This window comes from Crassostrea angulata, chromosome 6, assembly GCF_025612915.1.
Source record: "Crassostrea angulata isolate pt1a10 chromosome 6, ASM2561291v2, whole genome shotgun sequence".
In the NCBI taxonomy this organism is placed as follows: domain Eukaryota; kingdom Metazoa; phylum Mollusca; class Bivalvia; order Ostreida; family Ostreidae; genus Magallana; species Magallana angulata.
The window spans coordinates 17,399,031-17,421,109 of NC_069116.1; the positions used below are offsets into that span (position 1 = coordinate 17,399,031).

Genomic DNA, 22,079 nt, shown 5'->3' on the forward strand with positions numbered 1-22,079 from the left:
GTGATAGTTGATTATGTATTGGACGATCTTTTCATCACAAAAAACAAAGCAGATTTACATTAAAAAATGTTATTGTAGCTTTAGAAACATTGCATATACATTTATTGACATCAATAACTATCATCACCAATCATTAATTTCATCCTAAAGAAACTGTACAATGTAAGATATGTGGAGTACATGAAAAGTAATCCAACTGACCTATGGACTTACTTCACTATAAGACAGCTGTGACCCATAGTATAGAGTTCTGTCACAGTCTTGAACCAGAGTTACACCCTTATTTCAACGTTCACAATACTCAAGCTGAAAGGAGGAGGTGGGTGGGAACAAATGCAGTGAAATTATTGTATCATTCTGACATGACATCCTAGCTTTATATCAGGTTTATTCTTCGAGTATTATGCGATGATCCAATAAGGTTGGGGGTGATCAAATCCAACAAAGCCCGAGGGGCTTTATGATAGATTTGATCACCCCCCCCCCCCCTCCCCGAACTCATAATATTCAAAGATTGATTCCTTATTTCTTAAGTTTATATTTTTCAGCAATTATTTTTATAGTAAGATTTAGTATTAAAAATAGTTATTAATGAAATGTATTGGACTATACATTACAAAATCGATCTGTAGTGTTACCATATATAAAAAAACTGAAAAACGTAAATATTTACACGTATGAACACAATTTGATCAAGACAAGCAGTGGAATGGTACACAGGGAAGTTCCTTGTTCTTCATGCCGTAACTGTTGTGTCGAGCAATTCACTTCCTAACGACGTGTTCATATTTAAAATTATTTCTAGTTTATGATCCAAATTATGAAAAAACACAATTTTTTGCAATGAACATTACTACATTACAAAATGGAAAAAAAACCCAATAACACCAATTTGACTAAATTGCTCAATAACAACACGATTGTATATATCAATAAAACAAACTTAAATAACTCGCACAAAGTTAAGATTTTTCTAGAAAATTCTTCAAAATATGAACGTTTCCTCATATTTAAGAAAAATGTGGGAAATTCATGTCATGATATAATTGTTTAAATCCTACGTGCCTTGAGGCTTTACAGTTCATGGTTATTTAACGGTTTTCTCATAATAATGAGATCCTTCTCTCTCGTTACAAAAAAAATATATTTTTATATGGCACTCGTTGCTTTTCGTATTCAATAATTATAATTGAGGTGAGCGGTTTTTCTAGGCATCGAGCACATGTTGGCACTTTTCTTTATCTGCCTCTATGTATGTTGACTGTGTGCGACTTGTGACGTGGGATATGAGTGGATGGACTTCTGACTTGTTCTACAGGGTACTATAATACAGTTCTGTACTTCAGTACAAAATATATATGCAGTTTGCAAGTCTGAAGTTCATTATTCAAGGAAGCTTCAATAATGTAATACATTTAATTCTTAAGGTCAGACGACACGTTCCTCGAGAATCTTTTTTGTATCTCCTCGTTATAAAGAGTTCCAATAAAAAATATTAATTTTATAATTATTTTAAAAATGATTAAGATTTAATTGGATGTGATTATGTGTCTAGATGGCCGAGTGGTTAGAACAGTGGCCGCGCACTTGCAGAGGCGTAAAGGTTCTAGAGGTCTTGAGTTCAAAGCCCCGCCCCGGCCGAGATAGATTTTCCAATATTAGTGAATTTTGCTGTGCTGTACATGTATTTATTTTTATATCAGCAATTCAAGTGTATTTCCAAGAAGATTATGTAGGAAATTGCATACTCTAGTATTTTGCAGAAATGCCTGGTAAGGTACCCTAATTTTTTGCAAGAAAGCTTGTCAGAGTAGTTGTAAACCATCAACAAATTCCTGGAAAAAGTTATATAAAATTGAGGAACGTGTCGTCTGACCTTAAGTCTACAGTATATCATACATCTCTAATTCATATAGGTTTTTTCAATATTTTTTTTCAATGTGCTTACGAAGTTTTGACCTTCAACTTTGAAAAACTGATGATACAACGTGCCAACGCACGAACCAACAAAAGAGCATTTAATTAACTGACTGATCTCACCAGTTCAGATAAAGTTTTACCCTCTACATGGCATTAGTATACTTTAGCGAATTTCTTAATTATGAAACATACAAAGAAGAGGTAAAACAAAGGAGTGTGGTAGAGAAGCATACGTATATGTACATGTACATCTTGACTGCCTTCAGAACTGGGCTCAAGTCATGTTCAATACTGATTAAGTCATGTTGTAGACATTGGACAATAAACTAAAGAACATAACAAAATGCAAGAATATCTTGAAGTTCAAAATACAAAGTTTCACTTGACCTTTTTTTTAAACCCATAAAACATTTTTACTTTATGTTGATCATTTTCCTTCTGCAAAAGATTCTTGAAGTAAACAAAATTCTGAAGTCACAAAATCAAGATTTTTTATAGAAGTTCTGTGATCAAAACAAAACAATTTAAAATGAAATTCTATTACCTTTCAATTAATGAATTTATGTCTGAAAATCAAAAAGGGTAACCGTTTGTTATGCCTTGTGCAATCTTTGCATAAAGATGTGATGTTGGGCTGTTTTAAAAGTAGTATCTTGAAAAATTACAGGTGCATATTGATAAACTTACTGACCTTTGACCTTTTGATCTCAAAATCAAAAGAGGTCATCTATTTGTCATATCCAAACTGTTTACAAGAATGACAAGAAAATAACTTTTAACACATAAAAGAAAAAATGTAAGTTGTTATTAAACTTGCTTTCAGTACTCTTGTAAATAATTTTATACAATAAAAGAAAACTAAATCAACAGAGAAATCATACAAAACTTGAACAATGTCATGAACAAAGTAAACTACAAGTAGATTTTAAATGGGCTTATTTCTAAAATTTTGCTAACAAATGATTTTTTTTAACCTTTATACATGTATTTGACCTATGGAAGCATAGAGTTCTTGGTTAAGAAAGTATAAGAATATGGGGGAATAAGATGGCGCAACTGCCCATTTGGTTTAGTCGTAAAATACAATTTCAAACTTAACATTTTTTTCAATTGAATATATTTGATATGTTATAATACAAGTTTACAAAAGGGTAATTTCTAACTATATTCAGTTTGAAATATTTCAAAAAACGATAAGAAAAAAATAATAAATCCTTAAGTATTGGTGGTATCGAACCCACAATCTAAAAACCAAAGTTCTATAAATTTACCTAATGTCTGGTGCTCTAACCACTGAGCCATTACACTCACAACAAATTACGTTGTTTAATGCTATATGAGATGTTGGCCATGAATTTACGGACTTGTACTATTTTTCTATAATGTTCAATTGTTGGGCTACAAAATGACATTTTTAAAGTATAGTGGGTCATCTCTCCACATTTTTGTTGATTAAAATTGCTTTAAATTCCATTAAAACGCATTTAGACTATGACAAAAATATGGAGCTCAGACCCACTCTATAAAAGAAAGTTTAAAAAATGACACTATTTGGAGGTTTCGACACAAATACGCCAGTTTAAATCAACCTGTTGCAAGTATTTAAAATATTTAAGGGTTACAAACCGATGTTACGTTAAATATACATTGTTTTTAATTATTTTTTTAAAAAAGTATCAGATTTAAAGATATTTTAATTTTGCAGTATCTAATCATTCCTCATATGGGCATTTTACATGCCTTATTCATCCATCTTTTTCACTTTTACTTTTGTTCATAAAGAACTAGAGCTTGAACATTGGGTAGTTGTGACATACTAGTATAGCAATGTGATGTAAGCCTATCTATTTTGTTGTCGCTATGGCTCTTTGAATTCAACAAGATTTGTCTGGCTTTTGGGCTTAAGACTACACAACATGTGCATATTTCACATCAAAATTATTTACTTGTTTTGATGCAAGAAATAGATAGTAACGTCATACCAAAAGTCCAAGGTTTTCTTAAAATGGTTCTAACACTATTTACTTTCCATATACCAGTATATTCGTTTATACACTGTGAGGGTATCTACAGCATTTGAAACGCAATAACACAGTTGGTCAAAGGTTAAGAGCTGATCAATTATGATATGTTGATCACTGTTCAAGTGCAGTGTCATAAACAATCAACTCATTAGAACTTAAATGTTGGAGGTGAAAAATGAATAATGATGCAGTATGATGTTCAGCTAAAAAAAATCAATCATAAAAAAATTGCCCTCTGCAATACTTTAAGGCACTTAAATTTGATTTGAGTATTGAATGTAAAATTTAGGCAAAACAATTTTTCATCCCACTACCTGGGTATGAATCTACATTAATGAATAACTATGAAAATAGAACCATTTTAATAGGAGCTTGGACTTTGGGTAGTTGTGTCAAACAGCATTATGACTAAGGCATGTATATTTCATTGTTGGCCACAAGTCTTTAAATAATTGAAATCAACAAGATTTGTCTGTTTTTTTTAGCTAAGACTACGCAATTTGTGTATATTTCACTTGAAACCAGCGTCATTCTTAACTTGTTATGATGCAAGAAATAGATAGCTACGTCCTACCGAAAGTCCAAGGTTTTGTTAAAATGGTTCTAAAACTATGAAGACCAAAAAAATATACAAATTACTGAAAAAATGTTATTACAATTCTTTTCTGAAGACATTTAGTGACATGATTTCAAACTTTAAAGAGCAAATGAATTTTAAAAAGAAAGTAAACATTGATATTTGTCCTAAATAGAAACAGAAAATCAAATTCTGGTAACATTTCCTATCACTGTCATAGATGTTTTCACCTTTATTAATTAACAAAAAATACCAAAGTATTAAAAACCACAGAAAAGGGAAATCTCCCAAGACTAGAAAAAAAAATTTGACAAAGAAAAATACCAAACTATGGTTAATGTATTGAAATAACACCAGTAAACTGAGAAATGATGACTGTAATCATAGAAGTAAGATATAAAGAATAAACTGGCAACTTTGTCTCCTATGGTGCAGTATGATTTGCAAATTACATGCACATTATATGCATTTGTAGATGTACAGTAGATGTAAACAATGGATTAAGCACCGAAGATTCTACAACAAGAACTGAGTTTTCCTGCCTGGTGATTTACTTCTGAAACAAGTCAATCTCTGGTGGCACTTTTACCCACTCCCCGATCCCTATTTGAGCACAGTGTCGTCTAAAGGCGTGCTTTGCAGTCTGATACTTCTGGCTAGATTTTTTGGCTGATGCATAGGAGGCTAAATTTAAAAACTGATGCTGCTTTGTTAATTTTGCTAACTCCCTGAATCTGTGTAGAAATCCTGCCTTACACAATCGGCTTGCTCCTGTGGGTCCTGCTACATGGGGTGAACTATGAAAAAGGGAAGATTATGATGGCTAACATACAGATATTCATGTTTTCTAAACTAAATGCATGATTTTTTAATGGGAAACAAACAAAAAACAAATCAATATTCTGTTTTTTAAGGTGAGTAAATTACATGTACCTCTTATCCGTTCTTCCATTAAATCCATTGACAACCTCAACTTTTTCGTCCCCCTCGGACCAGTTGGCACTGAGATGTGTGGGTTGTGTCCCCTGATAAGGCGAGACCAGATTTGGGTGGGACAAAACAGGATGATTTATTTTGAATTTTGGTGGCAGAGATTCCTGTAAAATGTCATACACTCGGCAGCACACAGCCCGAGAAAAATGTCCATGATCATAACCTTTACCTGCAAATAGTTTCGATAGTTTACACAAATAGGTGCAAAATTATTCCGATAGTTCATGAAAAACATTACATGCACTGCAAAAAGCATATGTTGAGCATGATAAAAGATCACTGATCAAAATTAAGTTACAAGCTTCATTTAAAGTTTCTGTTGCATTACAGATGCATATTTTGTGTAAGAAACTAAGATTTCTTACAAAATAATTTTTCAAGATATTGTTGGTTACAGATTTTTATATCCCTTCAGATTTAAAAGCAAAATTCTGCATTCATTTTATCATTACTTACCCACGATGATAGAGGAGAGGTAAACAGGAGCCACAAAGTAGCTGAGCAGCGCCCCCTGGAGGCCACACACATTCCACTGTAACAATTTGTCACTGCAGGACATCACCAAGAGGTCCTCCCCCGCCTCAAACGCCTCGGCAACCTGAGGTTTCTGATGCTCCTCAACAGGCTCCACCATACCTACCAGTTAAACAGCATATTTTCGAAAAATACATGTACTGGTTTTGTTTGTTACAGAGTCATGAAATAGTTTTACAGCAGGCAATGGTTTTTATGCAAAAACTAAATATTTCAATTAAATTCTGGTAAAAATAACTGTATGAAAATTAAGAGTTGAATAGCTGGGAATAAATGGTTACATATACATCTTTTGTGTTGAGGATTATATTCCATGAAGATAATAAATATTAAAAATTTTGTGATAACTTGTTATTTATTAAGTACATTACAGATACTGTATTTAAGTTTGTGTTTCAAAATACTACGTTTCTGTGCAATTGACATTTTAAATTGCTTCATGGAGTACATGTGCTGTCCGTACATTTATATGTAAATATTACTATTTTGTAATAACCCTCCACAAAATTGAACAGGGCAACATCACTCGATTTACCATCTTCATTCTTTGTACAAAACCAGCCTGGTAGGTCATCACCAAAAGCAGGTACATGTGCACCCTGTCTCACTAGGCCATCCGTGGTAGGGGTCAGGGGTCGATTCGGCCTAAAATATCATAACATGTCTGGGATATTATTAAGCTTGGATAAACTAATAAAGTGTATGAACATCTCATTTTCACATCAAATGCAAAGCTGTGAGCAGATTGTGACAAGTTAGTAATTTGACAGCTACATATCTGGTGAATAGTTTCTTGGAAATTGGGACTGAAAACTAAGTGCATAGGTTGCATGCACTCGCTACCCTGCAAAAATAATACAATGAAACATTTGCACTAAATCAGCAATTTCAGAAATTATAAAAAAAAATTTCCCTATATAAAAATCTGAAACCTGAAAATGTGGGCCAATGGATTAAGGAAATATATATCCACTTATTTATTTAACATTTCCCTAAAAGTAATAACTAATTTTGAAGAGCAATACACTTATGATTAAACACTTTAAACTCTTTAGCTATTTCATACATATTAATAATTTTATAGTTTTCTATGATGTAGATTCCTTTTGTATCAAAAATCAAAATTATGAAAATTTTAAAAGCAACTTATTTTCATTGGTTTTGGAAAAAATACTAGTCTTTGAGAGTTGAATTCTATTTTCACCCCCAATTACCCTTATATATATATTGTATATATATATACGGATCTGTACGAACTGATTAACTCATGTGTGTGCAGAAATCCTTCAGCATGAACATGGATCTGCTGGTAAAACTAAACAGTAAACACAATTGATTCTTTTGTTTACATTTAGTTATAATCATTTGTTTGATGTGGCCCTTCATTAAGAGCAAATTTGAGATGACTTTTGTATGCTTAGTACCAGGTGTGATTGATCTTAGTTCAGTGGTACAGAACAGAAAGTTGAAAATGTAACAAGAGGCCCACAGGCCTTGATGGTCACCTGAGTACTAAAGCCCTTAGTTTGTTACAACAGTTGGAGGAACCTCGGATTTTCTATTCCATAGCTCCAGTGGTCAAATATTGTAACATTTTTGTAAGAAAAGACCTGCGGGCCTTTTTAAACAGTCAATCTTTATTAACATTTACGATACAGTTTCATTTATAATACACACAGCTTTCTTCTACAAGTATACAATGCACAGGATATTAAAGAAGATTTCCCAAAATAGAACACAGTCATATTTAATTCAATACTGTCAAGTGACAATTTGCCATGTTGTTTTCAAGATGAAGTTAAGGTGGAAGGCTACATCGTCAAAACATGTCTGACTTCCGTTCGAAACGCCATTGTGTTCCGGATTGATAACATTATGTCGTGGTACAAAATAGCTATACACCGTTTAATTGAACTCTTCTAACTAAGGAGGTGAGATAGGAATGAAATCACCAAAACGCTTAGAAAATATGTCAATTTTTTCCTGTTTAAAGCTTTTAACTAACATTGATTATCAGCTGTTTTGTACGGAAAACGTGGAATCTAAATAATATACCGTTTCCCTGCTCTGCTGCTATTGGCAACACATTTTTGTCATGTCATCTGCAACAGACGATCATACATATGTGGCGGATTATCGATATAGGTAAGCAGATGTCAAATTTTCATTTAAACTATATATGTATAATGAATATAAAACGAAAGTACCGTAGTACGATCTCTTGAATTGATCCTAACTTCCCAAAATAAAAATAAACATTTGCAGTAAAAGACTTTCACTGAAACTTTGACATAAAACTAATGTATTTTGATTAAAATAGATACAACTAGGTAGCAATAGCAGTGGAAGCCCGGATTTGCAAGCCAAATGAGGGAAAGACAGAATTCTGAAAAGGAGCATGTTTTTCATTTCCACACATGCATGTGTATCACTATGGACATCTAAAGTATGAATTAATATGCGTATGGTTGTTGTTTATAATTGCTATTGTATATAAAAAAGTAAAAGGCAATTTATAATAATATATATATAATTAACTACTAATATTTTGTTCTGAAGAGTTAAATATATATATATAAATGCATTCATCAATAATATGATTTTTCAGCTTCAAACATTATCATAAGCACTACTTATCTTATATTTACATATTTAGCATAAACTTGTTCCTTTTTTAATTTTTCTTCGTGATTTTTATTAATTAAAAAATTGATCCCAAGATATTTGAGACCATGTATAATAAAGAAAGACAACTCTTAAACAGGATCTTTCATACCAAGATTTTTGCAAAAATTAAGTATTTCCTTTAATTTTTCAATTTCATTCAATTTCTTTTCTTCATCCTATTCACCAACGAATATTGTTTATATTTTCAGGTTGTTGTGGGATTTTGTCCAGCAGTTTGCCTTAAAAGAATTTTTTTATATTTTAGTTTCATATTTATGTGGATTCCAATAAAAATCATACAAACTTCATTCATGATTTTTTTGTTTTTCATTTCTAAACTTAATAACATTTCACTTTCATAAGAATTTTAAAACAGTAATGTTTAAAAATTTGATTAATAAGGGGTTATCTGGAACCAGACTGATATTTTAAAAATTCTCTAGAAAATAGTGTATTGTATTTTGAGGTATATTATTGTTGAATACTGTGCCTAGTATTGGTAACAAATGCATGCAACAAAAATTTCCTACACTTATTTGGTGTAGAGATCCACCTTAAAAATTGTTATGGATGACAAGCAGTAATTATCTTAGGTAAAAACACATGTTCAATATATTGTCATATTCATCACTATATACACTGCATTTTAAGCTCATTTTAATTTTATAATACCAGTGCACAAAACTTTTTTTTTTACTATCCTTTACATTTGAGAAAAAATAAACATATAAACATTGTTTAAGTCTAATTAACAGAAAAAAATCAAGGAAAAGACTCATGTCCCACCAAACTATCATTCAAAAGAGTAATGACTAAAAGTGGAACCTTAAAATCAAGAGGAAACGTAAATATCATAGATGCTTCAACTTTCCTAGAGTGATGCCTTTTACTCACATTTCCTCCACATAATAGGCGTAGTCCCCACAGCTCGGATGACTGATGTACAGGTGAATAGAGATGTAGTCTTTTATCTTCAGGAAGATGGAGTTCTCCGCCTCCTGTTCAAATATGGACAGCACTTTGCTACCCTCATAAAAACTCTTGGCCTCCTTGTACAGGTACCTACAGCAGCAAGGAAAAGGACCTAGAGCTATCATTAATCTAAATTAACTAATAAAATTAATTTATGTGATATCCATGGTAGGTCTACAAATGTGTTGAAAAATATTTTATATCAGATAAATGTACTGTAATGCATATATAAATGGAGGAGAGGGGGAGCCTGCAGAGGTCAATCTTAATCCTATATTTACAGATAATTTGTACTTTTACAATACAAAACCACTTATATTCATTAACATGGGTTAAAGCTTTGCACAAAGACTGATCTTACTTGAGAAGTGCCCTCCTGGCCGTGGCTACACTGTGACTGTCCACGAGACTCCGGCCGTCCATGGTAAAGCTTTCACTGGACAGAGACCGTGTCCCCGTCCCTAGGGCCACCACATCACCCACAGCATCACCTGTCACAATGGAAAGACCATAACTCTGGCTACACAACTTATTCAATCTTACATTTTCAAATTACTGCACTAATGCTATTTTTTCTTTTGAAGTCTGGTTTACCTCTTCTGACAATAAATGCAGCTAGATGAAGTTCCTTCTGAAGAAGTTCTGGCACCATTTGGAGAACTTTATGGGCGTGTTTAAAACAAACACTTGCCATTTTATCCTCTATGGTCAATGAAACAGTTTGACTTCTGATTACCTAATATATAAATTATATTGTCTGAAAGTTTGAAATCAATCAAAATGACCAGAACATTCCATTTTAGTTTAAGATCATCTACATGCCATTAAATTCAATTGAATCAATGAGAAACATAACAAAGTAAGAAATTTCAATGCTGGTTAAAAAAAAACTACCAATAGCTGATTAATAATATGACAAAAATGCATCAATATCTTATCTTAAAAACATCTACAAATCTGAAATTACCACTATGCATGAAAGTTTGCCCTACAACTCTCAATATTGGTATCTGAAAAAAATTTAATATTCAGGAACCATAACCTGCTTGAGGTTTCTTTCAATTTGGGTACCGAACTTGGATTTCATTTGTAATTCGTCAATAAATACTGCACACTATATACATGTATCAGTTTTATGTCTGAAAACATGGCTATTCTCAAAACTTACATCAATGAAGAACAAAAGACAAAGGGCATGGCGTAATTGTCAATATGTTTCCTTGCCATTTTGGATGTAAAATTCAGGCATGACAGTCTTCAGGTGTTGTGTATGAATAAAAACAAGTTCTGTTTTTTTAACATGTTACATGTCTAACAAAAAAACATGTTAATTCAAATGAAATAGGGTATCTACATGTAGGCCTACTTGGTATTTGTAATTTTTTCAGGGTATAAAAAACTTTAAGTCTGCAAGTTTCCATTACACATGTATATTATATATGCCTAGAATCGACAATCTAAAGGCAACCTCCACTGTAGATAGAGCTTGTTAACAGGTTTTCGTTGCCAAGTTACCTCATCATTGGCCATCAGTCTGTACAGGGCCTGTTCAGCAACACTCCTCTTGGCGTCCTTCTTGGAATTGGCGAACGCCTCCACAATAAACTCATCCCGTACAAACACTGCAGCACCAAACCTGAGGAAGAGGTGTCAAAGTACATGTCAATAATTAAGCTGTGGTAGCTTTTAAATACAAGGTGATAATTTTTCCAAACACATACGGTAATCAAAGAATTTTAATCAGGAATTAAACCCTTATACCATTCTTAAGAATTTTCACTGCAACAAAATTCAAACCTGTACAAGTTTAAATTCTAAGGATGCATTTTAGTTCATTAACCTATCATCAGATATCAAATAGTAGATAAAGTAATGTTATCAGGATTTTTATAATCAATTGTACCAGAAATGTTTAAGGTTTCTATTCATGAGTAAAGACCTTTTCCTCCTTTAATAGAGATGATCAGGGTATTTAATAAATAATTTCCCATTAGAATGTTTATCCTTACCAGCTAGTGCCCCTCTGATCCAAAGATAGCTAACTTTGATTAATAAATCTCACAATTTTTAACAATTAAGAGATCATTAACCCTTACTCCTAGAGACCAGACATTAAATCTTACCCTTGTGGGCCTGCTTGGTCACCAACTTCTATTTTGAATGGCAGCATTTTATGGGCACAATATTCTTGAAGTTTGTTAATGGGATTCTTTGACTCATCCTTTAAAATAAATTGTATTGAAAATCAAAATCCTACTTTTCCTTAGTTTGTTTTTCAGTAAATGCTAAGTAAAATAACTCGAGTCCTCTCTGAATTTATATATAAGATATAAACATGTAATATCATATTTTATAAATAGGTTATTTTGTATTTACACACTTTTTTGAGAGGTTTCTCATGGGAGGTAATTCTTCCAGGTTCTGTTAATAGTTTCCTCCCCATCGCATCAAACATTACAGACCCATCTGTAATTATAACATACCAGTACACATCTTACAAACAGTTGGATATAGATTAATCTTTGAAGAAAACAAACATCTTGCTAACATGCATTTTTCACCCTAAAACAACTTGTCCTAAGAAAAAAAATCCATTCATTCTTACCCCTTTTAAGAGATTACAGTGCTTTTTTGTAAACCTATTTCTATACAACAGATATTTCATTATAAACTTAGACCAGTTCATATAAGCAAAAAAAATAATGATTTGGAATCAGAAAAAAAAATTCATAATAAAATCCCACCATCCTCATCAATTTCTTCTTTATCAAACCCTAAGATGATGTTGAAAGCGATTCTGGCACTGTTGGCTTTAGCTTCCTTCTTGGTGGAACCAATGCCTTGTGGGTACTCTTTACCGTCCACATTACAAACATAGGCAAACGTCTGCTTGAATGTGTAGGTCAAAACTGCATCCTCGCGATATGAAACTACAAGTCTTTTTAATGAACAGTATTCATTTAAGGCACTGATCGGCTGCTTGGATCCATTTCTAAAATTTTCTATGAGCTCCCTAGGAATCTGAATGGGTAAAAAAAGAAATTATACCTACAGGTGCACTTGCATATCACTTGAAACATGAAAATAGAATTTATGCAATGAAATAAAAGCAATTCTGAAATAATAAATGAATAAATAAATGATATATAATTCATATAATTATAGATATATCAAGAGAACCATTATCTTAAGATGGCAAGATTTTCATACCTCTTTTGGGATCTTAGATGCTGTACTTTCTGATGGCGGGGTGACCGGTCTCTGATTCAGCCCAGGGATGTAGCTCTGTGTGGCAGCAAACATTGCTAAAAAGACAGAATAACAAGCTACCAAAGATATAATGATGTACTTTGGTGTATGTCAAAACAATAATCAGAAAAAGAAAAATGATAGGTTTTCATGTATTAATTTGTATAATTAATTCCTTACCGAACAATGATAATTTTAATGAAATTTACTTCTTATTCTATACAATGAAGATTTGGAAAATATAGAAAATACATCAATTTTTAATGAGTTGTGTCAGCCAATGAAAGAGTAAAAGTTGTTCTTTGTTGTAGAACTCCGTTGATATCAATATTAAAATGAGATAATTTTTATTGACAATCTTATCACTGAGAGAGCCATGGCCAGGATGTACAATACTCTACCATATTACTAGTTGAATGAAAAGGGAAAATCTTGTAGCTCAGGAAGTATAAACCATAGCAAGAAAAGCATAGTTGCTTATTCATTCAGTTTACTTAAAACACGTTGTTTATTTCTTGTGCAATCATATTGAATAGTTTTAGTTTTAGAAACAGGTCCAAGCTGGTGTTACATGGCACATATAGATATTAATTATAACGATATTTCATGTACATGTAATCAAATATTACAGCTAAGAAAAGGAGGTATTTTCAAAATGTTATAAAATCTCCTGTGACAGTCAGACTGACTCAAATACTGGCATCAGAAACCTCAGATGCTAGAGCACCTGACTAGAGATTCAGGGGGGCCCAGGTTCAAATCCTGGTCTGGTTCTTCATTATATTCCATATCAGGATATGTTACATATGGACAATATGGTAGCGTGCCAACCCCTGAAATTGATAGGTTACTCCTGCCAGCTAAGGAAGAGCCTGGGGTGTTCTTTGGGGGCAAAGATCACTAATGGGTGCGGGGAAGGAATGTGACAGTCAGATCAGTTCAAATACCAGAAACGTCAGTTGGTAGAGCACCTGACTAGAGATTCAGGGATTCCCGGGTTTAAATCTTGGTCTAAACCATTATCTATCCCATCCCTGGTAATTATACTCAAAACCACAGCTTTGAATTTAAGACGATATCTCCTCTAAATCCAATAGCAAGTTAATTAATTAGTTATATTGTCTCAATTTCCTCCATTAACATACATGAGAAATGATCGATGACTTGTACCTGGAATAGCCCGTATGAAAAGAACTTGTTTCAAAATCTTCAGAAGTCTTACACTAAAATCAAACTGATGTTATATTTTTACGACAACTTACTTGTTTACATTCACAAAAAGGTTGTTATATAAATGATTTTAAAAATCTCAAACTTAATGCTGTAGCATATAAATAGACAAACAGAATCTGCAGTATAAATCTTTGTTTAGTTATACCAAAAGAGTAGTATGTAATGTCATAACTAATTAGTAACATGGTAGATATAACTGCACTATACCTTGTTTCTGTCAACAAACTGAAACTGGCCACATGCAAATCGATGTTGACAGTTCAAACTTTAGTTCAAACCCGAACTGAATGTGAAAATTTTATTATAACCTTCGGGAACAAATTTTCATTTTTTAAAACTCCCGTTTCGATACTTCGAAGATAATCGTTTTCTGTTTTCAATGAACAGATGTATATACCATCTATCTATTCCAAGAAAGGAAAAAAATGACCGAAAATGATTATTGATCGGGTTCGCAATTCTGAATTTAGCGCCAAAAAGCGTTACGGCTAAAAACCTAACTATTCCAGAGACCCCAAATTGTGCAATTTGATTGTTTGTGGTTATAATAAACGGCAAAGTACGAATGTAGTTGCTAAAACCGCTGTATGTGAAGTTCTTTGCTGAGTTTATGGACAATATATTTCAATTCTTCAAGACACGTTTAAATGAAAAATTATTTTTTACATTGCATTGTGGTCATGATGGGGAGTGGGGGATTCTTACAACTTACAGCCCCCCCCCCCCCCCCCAATCAAAGATGTATATTTTCTAGAGGAATTTTTTATAGGCAGTTTTTTCTGAAGGAAATTTAGTTGTCGTACCATCTTAATTTCCTGGGGGAATATAAGCCTAATTATACGGATACCTATTCCTAATTCTATGACAGATGAAACACATAAATGAATTACAGTAGTGGTAATGATCAAATAGTAAAAAGTCAATACTCTATGTGGTCTTTTCACAACAATCGACTCAGAAAAATGTATTACAAAGGACATCATTAGTTTTACGGAGCCATCCAAGTATTTTACAACAAAGTATTACTTATAATATTTCTTAATTGGTCTAAAGGACGGCAAATACAAACTTTGCAAAAGTGAGACTTAAATTATATAAACGTCCAATGTCTAAAATATCAATAAAAAGATAAGCTATAAATAACTGTTCACTTAAAAATTAAAATTGTATTTGATGCTAATCAGAATAAAAACCCCTGGGCACTTACAAGAATCTTTATCAATGCAAAAACAAAGTATTAGATCTATGAAAATATCTTATCTGAAATACCGTCTTTTGTGGTAGTGATATCTTATTTGATGTAAAACGAAAGATCTTAATACAACACATTTTTCCACATTTCCATTCAATATCGTATCTGGCTGATGAATTTTTCTGCAACTAATCATCGAAATGTCAATGAATTTTGAATCTGTCAATAGAAAATTAATTGGTTTATGAAAGAGAGATCTGCTTCAATTATGTTGGTACGGCAAGATACATGTGTTATGCTCTACAATTCTGAACAGGTGTCTAGTAATCTTTTAATTAGTATAAGTTAGAGTTAAAGTTATAAGTTAGAGAACTTGTTTATTTGATAATAATTATTTCCGATATTTATATGATTGAAAAAGGGAAATAAAGGATAAACAGACAAAACCATTCAAAATAGGATGAATAAATAATTGACACGAAACAGTCTTGCTATGATATTGTAAACATGGCAGGCCCTTGTCGTCTGTATGTTAGTACATATTCCTTTCTACTGGCGATCACCATAGAATCATCTTGTGGCCTTCAAACCTGTTCTATTAACAATATTAAGTAAGTTTCTTTTACGTCCGCATTTTTATATTTTGAATACTTTTTTATTGTTTTACCATAAGCGAAAGATCTTAACAAACATATGGTGCTTGGAATTGCAAAAGCTGAAAAGGGAGTTTAAAAAGAAACTAAAAAACGACAAGTCATTGCGCAACACAATTTTCTGCAATTCTACGTTGCTAATCACGCTGTCCCCTGATCACCCTTACACTACTCGTATGTCATGATTTTGATGTGTCTGAGCATGGCATGACAACGCTTTGGAGTGTTTTTTTTAAGATTATTTTTCTTTCAAGACAATCGTGTTCTGTTATGAGTGCAGCAACTTGTTGTGTTAAGGTGGTATGGGACACATTCATATTGTGACGTATTATTTATCAAAATAAACAATGAAATAATGTATTTTTTGTAATTTAATAAATATGGGTTTTCACAAAAATGTCATCTTACAACGTAGCACAGTGAATTAGAGGGTTCACTACGGATCTGTAAGTAATGAGTGAAATCCCGCTGGAGGTTTTAAAAATGTTACATTTCCAAAAATTTTTAAAACGTATTTTTTGGTTAAATATTTTGAAATTTGAAAATTCTAAACCGGTAAAAATATTTCAATTAAAATGTTCCTTAATTCACATTAATATCGACAGATGTCCCATACCACTTTAAGTTACGATAGCGCAAATGGGTGCTGTTTAACAGTGCATCGTGTGAAGTTACAATTGCAATTGATTTTTACATGTAATGCTGAATGGCGCTATAAAGAACAAAAAGCCCGATGTTGTTTTACGGGACAAAGTAATGGCTGCGTTTCTCAGCACGCTGAGATGATGCCTTGATGGCATTATCTTGACACAATGCAAATCTTTTGTAATGATTTACCAAACAAATGATTTTTTCATTTTTTTTTTAGTTCGTCAAGATGTTGTATTGGTTATCGAGAGATAGAGGGGATGTGCACAGGTATAAAATATTGCATATGATTATAAAATCGCAGTTTTCTATTAATGATTTACACCTGTAATATTTTAATGGTTATGTGTGTTTATGTGAATAAAAAGAATGCATTGGATTTTATGGAGAGGAATGTAGTCTACCCTGTCCAGGAGGTTTTTATGGACGTCAATGTAAAACGCTCTGCAACTGTTCCTCAAACGAGACTTGTAATCAGTTTGTTGGCTGTAGATCAAACTCCACGTGTGGTAAGATTAAAATATGTTATTAACCGATTAATTTTGTATAATCCTATTGATTATTGAATTGATGAATGAAGATAGAAAATTTATTATTTTATCAACTTGAACATTATATAAAAAGTGCCTGTTTGGGAGGGTAACAGTTAAAATTGAAACCCCGAGGAAACCATTGTCAACCGACGCGAAGCGGAGGTTGACATTGGTTTTCGAGGGGTGTCAATTTCAACTGTTATCCTCCCAAACAGGCACTAATTATTTTATTATACTGAATGTCTTAATTTTAGAGATTTTTTTCTGCTTTTATATAGAAATGACGAGAATTCCACGGCGAATCGTACGCGCATAATTTACGCGCATGTAACAATTCGTTGTGTTACCCGTTGCTAAGTGTGTTGCTAACGCTGAGGGTAATAGAACGGATTATCAACTGCGTCTAAACCAATCAGATTTCAGTATTTAACATGAAAGTATAATGATATCGCATTAAGGACAGTGAAATGCATGGTTAGAGAACAGAATGATACTGTAACATACGCAGTAATTACTTTAGCTTTCAACTCGGTATTAAGATATTAACATACCCCCCCCCCCCCCCCCCGGCCAAAAAAAAGACCCCCCCCCCCAAAAAAAAAAAAGAAAAGAAAGAATGCCCATTAGTTTTTAATTTGATTGGGCTGGAATAATAATAATAATACATGTATATTAATATGTTTCTACAAGTATATTACATGATTGCATTTGAGCTGAAGAAATTCAGTGCGCGCGTCATATTTATATAACAAGACATTACTATTCGTAGATGAGAACGAATTATGTAAACCTTCGTATGATATGATAACGAGTCACATGCTGTAAAATTGAAATAAAAAATATGATTGTTTTTTGAGTATGCATCTTTTCTATGTATCATAATCAAATATTCTTCACTCAAATTCTGCGACCACGTCATCTACTCGGTACATCAACACAACTTTTCTCAGAAGACAATATTATGTGCATAAGAGTATATCGGACTTTCATCACCACGAAATTCATTACTCCAAATACAGTAACATTATTATTCCGGCCTTTCTACCAATGACCATCGCTGGAATGAAGTTGACAGAAGACTTTGATAATTAATAAGAACCATCCAACACGGGGGATGTGGCAAAGGCAGTAACAGAATAAAATGAATGAAACATTTCAGAACAGACTCATCAACAAGATACACACAGCGCTTGATTCGCGAGGTATATCCTCGTTTTTAATATTTCCCAAACTATAGATACTGTTGTGCTATTTCTTGTCAAGATACATTAAGGTTTGATTGTTAATTGATGTTTAATAAATGTTATTAAAATAAAAACCAGGTATACATGTAATTATGATAATATGTTACATATTGTTTCATCAATGTTCGTTGAATGTATAAACATTAAATTTTTTTATCATTTGATGCATTACGATAACTGTTATACAGTGAAATTTTATTTATTATACTGCTTCAAATTGAGCGACTTGGTTCTATCAACCACTTTCCGACGAGATGGTTAAGATTTTGAATAGTCGAAGAAAGGATCATTTACAGATAACAAACATAGTATTATAATATGTTCTTGCCCTAAAAAAGTCTTTTGTAGCTTTAGTATCTTAACTGATGCAAAATGAATGATCTGAATACATCAGATATTCTTTCACTATCATGTTTGACACAAGCTGAAAATTAGATTCTGCATGTTTATATTAATTGAAGAATCATAAATAGTATGTAGTTACTATCTGAAAAGGTACTTTGTACATACTAATATAGTAATGTCGGTACATGTACGATTAGAGACATTTTTGGGAGTTGATTTTAATCAACTCTCCTATGCAGTTACTCAGACAAATCGAAAGTGAAACAGTGTTTGGACCTAAGCACAAATCATTGCTGCTGACAAGACTTAGTTCTTGAAAATAATTAATAAATTCGATGTATTGTATGCTTAAGCATTGTTTTTCAAGGAAACTAATTATAAATACCTTAAAAATAGTCAGATTTTAAATGGTACGAACAATTTAAATATTTTTTGTAGTCGTATGTATTCCTACGCCAGAGTTCATTAGAGGCTCTTTCAACTCGACGCTCGGCTGTCTCCGTAAATCGTTGTCGGAGATTTACGGTGTCAGCCGAACGTTTGGTTGAACGAGACTGGAGTTCAATATTGCTTGGATCCATACACTTTTCGAGAAATATTTCTATCACTGGTACATAGTTTTTTTAAATTAATTTTATCTTTAAATATTATTTAACATGATTCATATGGGGGTTTCTCGACATTTTTGTCGAAAAGGTCGAAAAATTCATATTATAAAAATGTGCGTAATTCAAATTAGAAACTACATGTACTTGTCATGCAAAATAACATATCATTGATTTTAAAATAAATAAACATCGACAAAATCAACTCCCGTCATTTCTTCAGTACTTTGATTAAATGTTATAATTCTTTTAAAACATTTATCTACTCATTCGATTATTTCTATTTATTATTACATGTATGAATGAAAATATTAATTTGGTAATACGTGTAATTATCTCCGATATGCCTATGATTGAAGAACAGAAGTGTAGTATAAGCAGATAACAGTACAAGATAATGGCAAGCACAATCATTTTATAACATGTAAAATATGTATGGCAGGCCTTTGGCGACTATAATTATACGTATGTACAAACATGTTTCTTTCTGCTTGTGATCATCATAGAATTATCCGCATGCTTTACAACATTTACAATAAAGATGTAAGTTCCTGTACATCTTTGAATATTTTATAATTTATTTAATACATTTTTTGTGTGTCCTGACCGAAGTCTTGAAAGTGCCAGTCATCGTGCAAACCCAACTTTGCACAGTTCGCCATCACACAAGAAACAAGCGGTAAAAAGTTTTTTGAATAAGGAGGGACTTTAATGTTAGTTTCTGAACTATAAAAATTTAGATGCCTGCAGAAGTCGAAAATGAAGAACCTGTCCAGTGTTTGATTAGACAAACAAATAAGGCAGATATGTTAACAAAAGAACAAGAAAATATCATGTAGAGTAAGTGAGTCTTAGGGAGGGATATCCCTCAACAACATTTGGCACAGTACAGTACTCTTTCAATTTGGCTTACATTTCGCTCTGCGGTAACCAGGAACACATGCATCTTCTGTTTGGTTCCAAAACTCAAGTTACAATATTTTACGAACCAGATGGTATAAAAAATGATGATGTTTCAGTAGAAGACTCTTGCATAAACACATAAAACCGACAACCACACATAGTTACCAGAACAACACTGTACCTAGAAAATACCTATAGCTGGTATTGACCTATGAAAAGCACAAAAAGTAGAGACAAATATTCTATACGTATAAAAAAACTATACATGATAAGACATTCTATACCAACTTCATAATATTTACATTAAATAAAACTAATGCATTCATCCTATGTAGATCAGCAAATAGAAAATGCGACGCCCTTTACCCAGAGTATAGCAGCTTCATGGTATGCAGATGCAACTGTTTGGGTTCATGATGTATTAAAAAATACGCTGTGACAGCAGGTGTAATTTATTAGTCATTATAAAGTCATATATTAGTCATTATAAAGTCACACTTCAAAGACCATTCCCTACAAACAACAACAGCTACTAGACTGTATGACATCGGTGATTAGAAAAAAACTTATTGCAGGAAATATCTCGCACTGGTCACCATTTGTCCGTTCCTATAAAAGAATCGAATATGTCCGGCTTGTGAGAGTAAATAACATTTTTCATGGAAACAATTAAAATTCGATACCATGAGATGGCAATAAAGACAAACACCAGTTGTCCGTTCCTTTAAAAGAATCGAATATGTCCGGCTTGTGAGAGTAAATAACGTTTTTCATGGAAAAAATTAAAATTCGATACCATGAGATGGCTATAGAGATAGTAAGAACAATGTGTTGAGAAGTTGTTATGTGTTTCTGAACTCCGCGAAATTCATGGATACATGCAAATCTTTCAAATTTAAGTAAATTGTCGTTGAATAATTGCATGGCAAATAATGTCTTTCCAGCATCTTCTTCTTCTTCTTCTAGGGAATAATATCGAGTGCAGTCTTATGAATAGCTTCTTTCCGAAAATTGTTACCTAACAACATAGCGCAGTGGGTTAGAGGTTCACTACGAATCTGTTAGTCATAAATCCGAATACCGCTGGAGATTTTATAATTTTAACTCTCAAAAACGTTTTTGAGGAGGTCGTTTACTCAGGATTTGAGTTCTCAAATTCGGATTGTTATAAATTTCAATATTATGAGTAAACTTTGTTCTAAACACAAAAAGTATAAATGAAATGAATGATTATTGACATAACATTCCATATCTTATATTATATTATGCAGTTAAGCTCAAACAAAATTAAACTTTTTAGCAAAACGGATGAAATTCGGACTAAATTGTTCAGATTTTGTTTTTCTCTGAAATATTTTTGGTAGAACTAAGGTATTTTAAGTTAAGATATTATTTGTAAGTCAACGTAATTTTACATATTTTCTATTGGTTTGATCTTACTTTTTCATTTAAAAAATCGCATGGCACACAGTACACAAATATTGAAAAATGCTTAAAAACAATAAAAGACGCAACATCTGAAAATATCGATCATTGAACTCACATGAATTTTATGTCAACAAAGTAAGGTCACTATACAAAGTTTAATACAATAGATGTTTAAAAATCATTATCATTCATTTTTTTTTTGTTAAATTGAATAAAAAATGGGTAGGGATTTTAAAACTGATCAAGAAAGTTCGGACTGGATTATTTATAACAAGTGAAAAGCTGTCAATGTGACAGCAAACTGGGTTTTCTTCCTACCGAATCTAGTGAAATGGAGTACCCTATATGCAATATTTTGC

General features: G+C 32.4%; 1 protein-coding gene and 2 long non-coding RNA genes across 3 annotated transcripts; 2 read left to right on the forward strand and 1 right to left on the reverse strand.

Moving 5' to 3' along the window:
- Positions 1-53: 53 nt before the first annotated feature.
- On the reverse strand, positions 54-14,692 carry LOC128188581 (adenosine deaminase domain-containing protein 1-like). The gene is made up of 13 exons (XM_052859726.1): positions 14,377-14,692; positions 12,898-12,992; positions 12,432-12,708; positions 12,068-12,153; positions 11,811-11,908; positions 11,203-11,323; positions 10,282-10,423; positions 10,049-10,178; positions 9,610-9,777; positions 6,584-6,693; positions 5,971-6,150; positions 5,455-5,683; positions 54-5,318 (listed from the first exon to the last, which is right to left on the reverse strand). The coding sequence occupies exons 2-13, from the start codon at positions 12,988-12,990 to the stop codon at positions 5,072-5,074; spliced, it is 1,881 nt and encodes a 626-aa protein (XP_052715686.1). The 5' UTR covers positions 12,991-12,992; positions 14,377-14,692; the 3' UTR covers positions 54-5,071.
- On the forward strand, positions 7,838-9,023 carry LOC128188583 (uncharacterized). The gene is made up of 3 exons (XR_008244165.1): positions 7,838-8,193; positions 8,369-8,494; positions 8,925-9,023. It is a non-coding gene; the product is annotated as an uncharacterized LOC128188583 (long non-coding RNA).
- A 1,129-nt stretch (positions 14,693-15,821) lies between the features above and the next one.
- LOC128188584 (uncharacterized) lies at positions 15,822-17,228 on the forward strand. Its single transcript, XR_008244167.1, has 3 exons — positions 15,822-15,972; positions 16,883-16,932; positions 17,031-17,228. It is a non-coding gene; the product is annotated as an uncharacterized LOC128188584 (long non-coding RNA).
- The last annotated feature ends 4,851 nt before the right edge of the window (positions 17,229-22,079 follow it).